This window comes from Equus quagga, chromosome 5 (assembly GCF_021613505.1).
Source record: "Equus quagga isolate Etosha38 chromosome 5, UCLA_HA_Equagga_1.0, whole genome shotgun sequence".
In the NCBI taxonomy this organism is placed as follows: domain Eukaryota; kingdom Metazoa; phylum Chordata; class Mammalia; order Perissodactyla; family Equidae; genus Equus; species Equus quagga.
This window is the reverse complement of record NC_060271.1, coordinates 79,580,865-79,590,031: the sequence shown is the minus strand read 5'-3', so window position 1 is coordinate 79,590,031 and position 9,167 is coordinate 79,580,865. Positions and strand designations below refer to the sequence as shown.

Sequence of the window (9,167 nt, the reverse complement as noted above, 5' to 3'; positions counted from 1 at the left end):
CCTGTTCTTTGACTCCACCTAGGTCAGTGGTTCCTGGTCTTTGGTCTGCGTAGCAATGATTGGGGAGCTTTTAAAAGCCAGATTCCTGGGCTGTTCACAGAGATTTTGATTTGATAGATCTGGGAATGCAGGAGTCTCCTTTTTTTACTGGAAGATTCTGAAACAGGAGACCTTCAGATTGACCACACTTTAAGAAACACTGATAAGTCAAAGATTCTCTTCTCTTGGTGTCCTTTCTTTTCCAAAGTCCCAGCCTTCAGCCAGGGAAAAAATGCTGAAAATGCCACCGGTTTGTTGCCCTCTTAACTCCTGGAAATGTTCTTTATGCCTTTTCTGGTGGTGTCTCCCTGCAAATCAACAGGGGTCCTTTGGTATGTGGAAAGCTCTCCGGCTCATCTCTGCCCTGAGACACGCAGCAGGGACCCCTCACACCTGCTCGCCCTGGTCTGCATCAGCTCCACCGCTGCCCTCATTCTGCGCCTTAGCAGGGAGCCGACCATCACCAGGACCTGACTCTTCCCCCTACTGGTTTCCTCACATTTGCTAAGATTGGTGCATCCTGGGCTGTTGTGGCCTCTTCCAGAAGATGAGATAACCTCACTTCGGAAAAAATTTATTTCCTGTTCTGTCCCTCACTCATCACCTTAGTTTGAATCTCCTTTCTTCCTTAGAAGCCCCCACTTCCCCTGTCATTCTCTCTCTCTCTTTCTGGGTGTGTGTGTGTGTGTGTGTGTGTGTGTGTGTGTAGGCTTTCCTTCATCCTGTCTAGAGACTCCTCATCCTCAGGAATCAATTCAAAAGGAGGCCTGTGCATGCAGACGGACCCACTCGCATTGCTCCCGGAGCTGCGCTCCCTGCACTGCGGCAGACAGGCTGCTCTCCACTCCCTGCTTGGGGTGAGGGCTACTGGGGGAGTTTCAGACCAGAGGAACCAACCCTCCGTTCTGAACATACTCCTTTCCACTGTCTCAGCAGCCACGCCTAACCAGATAATAACAGTTTCTATTTATTGAGTGTTTACTAACTGTTGATTATGGTAGATTCTCGGAAAGGTCCCTTTCATGGGAAATTGAAAGTCCCTGACACTAACCATGAGTTTTTGTCTCAGGCGAAGCGGATGAGGTGATGGGAGTGTGACCAGGGTCTGTGGTTCTTAGCAAGCTTCACAAACATCTGCAAGGCAGAGAACATAGCAATCAGGTAGTGTTTCCAAGCTCTCTCTTTGGAGAATTGACCCTTCTCTTTCTGCTCTGAAACAATAAGCAGTAGAAGTGGTCTGAATGCCTGTCCTTGATGACAGTGGTCTGGTTGCATCATCAGAGGCTCAATGTATTAGCTTCCTATGACTGCTCGAACCGACTGTCACAACTGTGGTGGTTAAAACAATGAATTCATCCTTTCACAGTTCTGGAGGCCAGAAGTCCAAGGTCAAGGTGTCAGGAGGGCTGTGCTCCCTCCTGAGGCTTTGGGGGAGAATTGGCTCCTTGCCTCCTAGCTTCTGGTGGCTGCCTGGCAGTCCTTGACATGCGGCCCCATCACTGCAATCCTTGCCTCCATCTTCATGTCAGCTGCTCTGTGTGTACCTGTCAAATCTCCCTGTGCCTCTCTCTTTTAAGGATACATGTGACTGCATTTGAGGCCCATTGGGACAATCCAGGATAGCATCCTCTCAAGGTCCTTAACTAAATCACTACAAGTTTTGCCATAAAAAAAGCTAATATTCACAAGTTCTGGAGTTTAGGAAGTGAATATATCTTTGTGGAGGCATTTTTTCTGCCTATCACACATGGCTATGTGAGGTAGGTACCCTCTGCTGTCAGCCCCCAAAGACAGACCAAGGCAAGGCTAGCCCATGGCTCTGGACAGTCCAGACAGTGGACGGATCTCACCTTCAGCAGAGACAGGAACAGAGTGGACGTCTTTGCATTTGATAGGAAGTAAAGCATGAATAAAATCTCTTGACCAGGGGCCAGCCCCGTGGCCGAGTGGTTAAGTTCATGCCCTCCGCTTCAGCAGCCCATGGTTTCACCGGTTCGGATCCTGGGCACGGACATGGCACTGCTCATCAGGCCATGCTGAGGCGGCATCCCACATGCCACAGCTAGAAGGACCCACAGCTAAAAATATACATCTACGTACTGGGGGACTTTGGGGAGAAGAAGAAGAAGAAAAAAAGTCTTTTGACCAGCCTCTGTATCCTGCCGTGTTGTAATTTCTTACCTGCTATGATCCAAAAAAAAAAAGTCCTATCTAGGCCAGAGAAGAGAGGCACCTCTGGTTTTGGAAGATCCTAAAATAGTGCTTTGGGTCCATTTTATTCTCAGTTTATCCTCACTACAAACTATGATTATACTCATCTTACAGATGAGGAAACTAAGGCTCAGAGATGTTGAATCTGTCAATGCTATATGGTACTGGGATCTAACACGGTTTCCATCTCTACTTCCTGCTGTTAATACACCCTGACCCACCGGATTCCTCTGCCCAGAACACAGAGCATATGGTCCCAGAAGACCTGAGCTCACAGAATAAAAAATGGATTGCCCTTGGAGATTCAAATAATTTTTCCTTAAATTGCCCAATTTGGAAAGGGCTCTACTTTTTTGTTTTCTTTCCCAGAGGAGAAACCAAACTGTAATTTCAGAGAGAGTTTTAAGAATTGAACGTACCAACTGGTAAATATAGGTAAATCTAAGCAAATCTTGGTAAATCTGGGTAAATCCTTCTATAACCTTGGGGATGAGGCAGGGATCACTTATCAAGACAACAAAGATAGAAGCTAGAAGGGAAAGGACTGATAAATTTAACTGTGTGAAGATGTATAATTTCTGCATGTCAGCCAGGCTATCTACAGGGTAGAATTTATCTCTTAGGAGTTTTCTGAGCTGAAGCCGATGGACTGCGTATTTAGTATCTCCAGCTAGAGATCCTGACTGTGGGCCGGCTATGGTCTAGGAGAGTCACCAGGTATAATTGTTCAGTATGCTACCTGTGCAGCCATACATGGCAGCCCTGATGATTATTCTCTCATGATGCTCCAAGTAAGGGATGGACTCCAGCCCACAAAAATCACCCTGACAACAACAACAACACACACACACACACACACACACACACAGCCCTAGACCTCACCTTGTCCTCCCAGGAATTTTCTGGGTGACATCACAGCTCTGACTCCTCATATTCTCCACTCCTTCTTCTTTCCTGGTCTAATCCCGACCATAATTCTAAAGGAGAGAAGGTAGGCAGAAATATGAGACACTGGTGATGCTTAATATACTTTGAATGCAGTAGCCGAGGTTCTTCTGCAGCAAAAAGTAGAACAATGCTTCAAGTTGGGTCATGCTCCTTCTGGCAGCTTTGGAGGAGGCACGGTATAAATGTTGGTTAAATGAATGAATCAGTTAGTTACTTCATCCAAGCCAAAGGTTTTTTCTCCCAAGCAAATTGTGGAAGGATTCACTATAAAGACCCTGGGTATGTCAGATGGACTCTTGGCTGCTAGCAACAGCAATGGAGCCTGGGCATCTGAGGCAAGAGAGGGTTCCAAAAGAGCTTTAGGGGCTCACAGAATGGACGGAAGCTGGCAGCCTTGGCTTGGGAAACGGACAGGACTCAGGGCAGCAGGAGCCACAGCTGTGATCCCTCGTCCTACAGCAGGAAAAAGCTGGTCATTCTCTGTCACTGCAGCTGCCATGTCTGACTTCCTGAAGCCCCTTAAGGATTTGCTTCAAGTCCCAGAAGAGCGTGCCCAACTGGCTGAGCCTGGGCCACTCTGCACAGCGATGGGGAGAGGGAGGCCCTGGCTCTGAAGCTTCCAGAGAGAAAGAGGCAGGCACTTCTGCTCCCCAAGACTGACTACTCATGAGAGCGGTGGGAGGGTGTTTCAGGAAGGAGAGGTGGAAATCTGGGAGCCCAAAACGGGAAATGCCTACCTCTGAGGTCATCTCTCAGAGTTTGCAGGCTGAAAGATTCATGAGGAATGGGATCCAGGAACAACCAGAAAGGTCTCTCTCTCTCTTGTTCCCTCCACGTCACTCCCTGCTAGTGATCTCTTTTTTATTTTATTTATTTTCTTTTTTGAGGAAGATTAGCCCTGAACTAACATCTGGTGCCAATCCTCCTCTTTTTGCTGAGGAAGGCTGGCCCTGAGCTAACATATGTGCCCCTCTTCCTCTACTTTACATGTGGGATGCCTGCCACAGCATGGCTTGACAAGCAGTGCCATGTCTGCACCTGGGATCTGAACCTGCGAACCCCAAGCCGCCAAAGCAGAACGTGCTCACTTAACTGCTGTGCCACCGGGCCGGCCTCTAATGATCTCTTTTTTTTCTGATTACAGAACTTTGTCCACTTTTCCATACATGTGGCTCCTTCTGAGCCTCCAATGTTATTAATCTCAGCTCCAGCCACACACAGAAGCTAGCATCTGTCAGTCCCAATTCCAAATTCTTGGGAGAGATCATCAGATTGGATCAGGATGGACCAGGTGTCTTTCCCTGTGGCCAAAGGGTGGTCTCAGAGAATGTGGTTCTTCTCAATACAGAAGACACCTCAAATGCGTCCTACACATTGCAGAATCAAGTTGGGGTGCATTCTCACTAGGAGTTCATCTGTACAGACTTGGCTGTGCTTAAAAGGTTTGAGGAGAACCTGCTGTCTGAATAAAGAACATAGAGAAGTTGCCAGGGGGATGTTTAACCTCTAAAGAAAACTGGTTCTCTTCAAATCATGTTAGTCACACCATATTTGCAAGCAGCTAGGTGCTTCTTAGATCCGATTTTAGCTCTGCCGTGGAGCAGGTTTATGTTACTTTATGCATCTGAATACAGCCAAACTGTACTTCTTTAAAAATAGACCACAGTTGGGGCTTTCCCTACATCAACAGGGCCTCCTGCCCTTCTTCCCAGTGGAATTGAATTTTATTCCCTACTTGGTACCCTTCTCTAAAACTTGAATCTGGCAAACGCCTGCCACATACAAGGCGCCCTATAAATGTCAGTTAAATGAGTGAATGAAACAGTCAATCAGTCAATCACTTCATCTAAGCCAAAGGTTTTTTTTTCCAGCAACACACAATGGCCAAGTTCAGCAGCGAGAAACTCGATCTCCTCCACCTGCTCTGCAGAATACCCCTCCCGCTTCCTCCCAGCGTTACTCCTCGCCAACCCCACTCTCACTGCCTTAGGCCTCATCCTGGTCATCTCTCCCTTTTTTTTTTTTTTTGGAAGAAGATTAGCCCCGAGATAACTGCTGCCAATCTCTCTCTTTTTGCTGAGGAAGACTGGCCCTGAGCTAACATCTGTGCCCATCTTCCTCTACTTTATATGTGGGACGCCTACCACAGCATGGCGTGCCAAGTAGTGCCATGTCCTCACCTGGGATCTGGACTGGCGAACCCGGGCCGCCGAAGCAGACCGTGCGCATTTAACTCCTACGCCATCTGGCCGGCATGGGACCGTGCCATTTCTGCTCACCATTGTGTCCCCAACCGCCAGGACAGTGCTTGCCATGTTTTAGGACTCCACATACACCTGTTAAACGAATGATTGACTTTTAACCTCCCTTTTCTCTCTCCCTCATCCACATAGTATGTTAGAGGCGAAGAGAAGAGGAGGCACAGATTGCTGCAGGAGGACCCGAAGTGACCACAGGAGGTGTTTGCTCTCTGATCTTACAATTAAGACCTTTGGGGGAGTGTTGCTTCCCCCCAGTACCTCCTTATGGGGCAAAACCAGCCCCCTGTCTGCAGCTGACCTCTCGTGCCCTGGGTGTGTGCTACCCCCTGCTCTTCTGGGAGAGAAGCTTTGCTGACAGCTGCGCACCCATCCAAGTGGCCCGCTTTAGAAGGTGAGTCACCCTCCTGCTGGGAGTGTGGATCCTCGCAGCTTCCGGAAAGCGGTTTAGCAATAGGTACTGGGACCAAAAATAAGGCATGTGCTGCGACCTTATTATTCCAAGGCTAGGAATCCAATCTGAGGAGTCGGCAAAGGGAGGCCCAAGATGGGTTTATATCCATGTTTTTATGTAAAAAACTGGGAAGAGCCTAAATGTGAAACAATAGGAGAAAGCTTTGTGACTCTAATACATTCATATGCTAGAAAATTGTAGCTGTTGAAAAAATTGTTTATGAAGAATTTTTAATGATGCAAGAAAATGTTATATGAAAAAGCAGGACACAGAACTGCATATACACTCTGATCCCGGATGTACAGTAAATACTGTAATTTCTATGCATATATACATACATTCAGAGGAAAAAGCCTGGACTGGTAAATAGCCAAATGTTAAGACTCTTTTTTTCAGACTCAGAGATTTCTTTCTTTTATGCTTTGGTGTTAAAAGTAGCATGTGTTGCTTTTGCAATCGCAAAAGAGGCGGGGGCAAAGTTTTTAAGACAGCCGGTGCTGCGGGTCAATGAAATTCCTGAGCTCGGCGCTTCCCCTCGGGAAGGCGCTGTGCCTGCGCCTGCTCCCCAGCCCGTCCCCCGAGCGGTCCCGCTGGCTCCGAGGGAGAGTGCTCGCGGCGGCAGGAGGCGACGGGCTTGGCGCAGCGCACGGCCGGAGGTGGAAGGTCAGGGGAGGGGCTGAGCCTGTCTCCTGTCAGGAGCGAGATCTGGGCTGCGCTGGGCACCCGGAGCCCTGGTTCAGCCCCCAGCCATCGCGGCCGCCGCCCAGTGCGCTCTTGCACGGCCAGGTGCAAAATGCCGTGTCATTGGGAGAGTCTGCGGCTGGAGCATTGAATTACAGCTCAGCCGAGCCCGGGGAGGGCGGCGCGGGTGGAAGATGAGCAGAAGCCCCTGTGCTCCTCGGAGCGCCCGCTGACCAGCGGGCTAAGCGCAGCCGGGGCGGGGACCGAGTGTAGCCGCTGGAGCAGCCGGGGCTGGCCTTTCCTCTTTAAGAGCAGCAGATCTGAGCCGGGAGCCAGCGATCCGAACCGGTCTCCCTCCGCCAGCCCTGTCGAGGGAGGGGACCCACGAACTGCGCCTAGGCCCTCCCCGACCTTCCCCAGCCCTCTCCGCGCCCTGGGCACACGGGGCCCTCACACCTTCCAGTCATGCTGAGGGTCTTTTTCCTTTACGCCGAGAACGTCCACACCCCGGACACCGACATCAGCGATGCCTACTGCTCCGCTGTGTTTGCAGGTAGGAGGGGCCTGCGATCCCCGCCGGGCGGGGAGGGTGGGCGTCGGGGAGGGGACGTCTCGGATCTCTACTCCGGGCAGCGCGGGGATGTGAGACACAAGACTCCACGCCCCGGCCAGACTAACTGTGAGGGTTACAAAGACACACATTCTCAGGGAGGGGCGACTCAGAGGGAAACTGAGGCAAGAAGGGAGAGGTGGCTGAGCAGCGGTTCCTCAGGGCCTGGAAGCTGAACCTGGGCTGGGGCTAAGGGGGGCCTGGAAGGCGGGGCCAGCCTCTCTCCTCTGTCTTCTGGATCTCTTAAAGACGTCTTTCGGCGCTGTGGGCGGCAAAGCGCTGTACTGCAGGACTCCCCTCCTCTCCGGGGGAGGCTGGGTCCCAAGCCTATTTATAACCCATCTCTCTGCCGGCTGGGCCTGGGCCTGGCGGCTGTCCTGTCTTCTGCTCTCTATCACAGGCTGGGCTGGCAAGGAGGTGGCCACTGGCGGCAGAGGCACTGCCCACCCGTCCAGGGATCCTACCCTTGCTCTGTGCACAGGATGGGGGAAATTTAGCAGCTGACACAGCTGTCACCAGCACCAACCTCTAGGGACTTTCTTCCCCTCACCCCCACAGACTGGAGCATGTGGGAGGTGGCATCTCCTTCATCAGACTGGGGCTTCCTTGAGCAAGGGAGCCTGCTGTCCTCTTAGATTGGGACGTCCACAGGAAAGTCTTCACATGGTTATGACGGGACTTTTCCTCCAGGAGGTGAGGCCCGGGCCCTGTCTGCTTCCCTGGGAGCCCCTCAGGGCCAAGCCAGAGCTAAGGTCTGCACAACTGGGTCTGTGGGGGTGGAGCCACCCTGGGGGAGAACACTCAGCGGCAAGTGTGAGCCCCTCCACCGCCCCTTGTGGGTTCCCTTTCAGCCTCCATTACCTGTCACTCCCCTTCTCCCCAGAGATCTGGCCGCATCCCAGGCCCCCAGAAATCTGAGCAGTGGCTGGCCCCTGGCAATCCAGCAGACTTTCCCTTTCAGTTCCACTAGCTCCTGGATCTGCCTGGTCCCAGAGGCCCGTGTGCACATATGCTCCCAGACACACACCCAGGAGTGCATGTGACACCTGCGATGTTCCTGCGGAGACCGCAGGCATGTGTCCCTACAGCTCACACAGATGTATCATAACAGACACACACACACTCCTGGGTGTGAGATTTGGGGCTTCTGGAGGAGTTGCTGAATGGGGCTGTGGCCTAGCGAGCAGCAACACCAAGAGAAGGGACAGAAGGGGGTGGGAGGTAACACTCTAGCTGTGTTTTTTCCCTGACATGCTGTTTCGACTAGTTTCCCACAGTTGCCTCCAGAGATGACCTTTATCAAGGTGTTTCCAGGGAGAAGACAAGGGCATGAGAGGGGAACCCCCACACTTCCTCTGCATCCTCAGCCCCAGGCAGGCCAGGCCAGTGGTTCACCTGCATGGCCCCGGCTAGCCGGCTGGCTGAGGGCCCTGGGCTCCACCTTGCACAATGCTAGGAAGCACCATCACACTATAAACATCCTCCTGGCTGAGGGAGGGAGGAGACTGTCGCTGTGGAGGGAGGGGGACCCTGTGCATTACACAGACCCTCCAGCGCCAGCGCCCCTCCCCCATCGCAGTCCCCCAGCCCAAGGGCTGAGCAGGCTTTGTGAACGGCACCCTCTGGAGCTGTCCAGTACACAGATGGACCCCGAGGGGCCACCTTGGAGCCCCTGCCCCTGTTCTCAGGGGTCTTGCCTCCTCTGGTGCCCACTCAGCCTGAACCAGATTTTCCTCCACCTTCCCTGACTCCCCCCCCCCAACCAAGCCCATCCACCTACCTGAACACATACACACTTGCCCCATCCTTCCTGATCCCCCGACCCAGGCCAGGCTTGGGACCCTAGTAGGAGAAAGGAAAGAATGAATAATGAATGGGGGAAGCACTTTCTACCCCCAGGAATGCTTCACCCACAGGAAGTACTGCTCTCCTGTCCTTGCTATTTCAGCCCTTGGGGCTGAAATAG

General features: G+C 51.9%; 1 protein-coding gene and 1 long non-coding RNA gene across 9 annotated transcripts in view; one reads left to right on the top strand and one right to left on the bottom strand.

The window, feature by feature from the left end:
- Positions 1–1,043: 1,043 nt before the first annotated feature.
- The window catches only part of LOC124239525 (uncharacterized), an 8,729-nt gene continuing 605 nt past the window's right edge, over positions 1,044–9,167 (bottom strand). The window contains exons 2-4 of the long non-coding RNA XR_006888649.1: positions 8,982–9,043; positions 3,133–3,227; positions 1,044–1,173 (exon numbers count right to left, since the gene is read on the bottom strand). This is a non-coding gene — a long non-coding RNA (uncharacterized LOC124239525). The remainder of the gene's footprint in view (positions 1,174–3,132; positions 3,228–8,981; positions 9,044–9,167) is intronic.
- Positions 6,543–9,167, top strand: part of DYSF (dysferlin) — a 209,954-nt gene continuing 207,329 nt past the window's right edge. For all 8 annotated transcript variants that reach the window (XM_046661644.1, XM_046661642.1, XM_046661643.1 and 5 more), the window contains exon 1: positions 6,543–7,144. In XM_046661644.1, the coding sequence (XP_046517600.1) occupies positions 7,057–7,144 (88 nt within the window). In that variant the 5' untranslated portion in view covers positions 6,543–7,056. The remainder of the gene's footprint in view (positions 7,145–9,167) is intronic.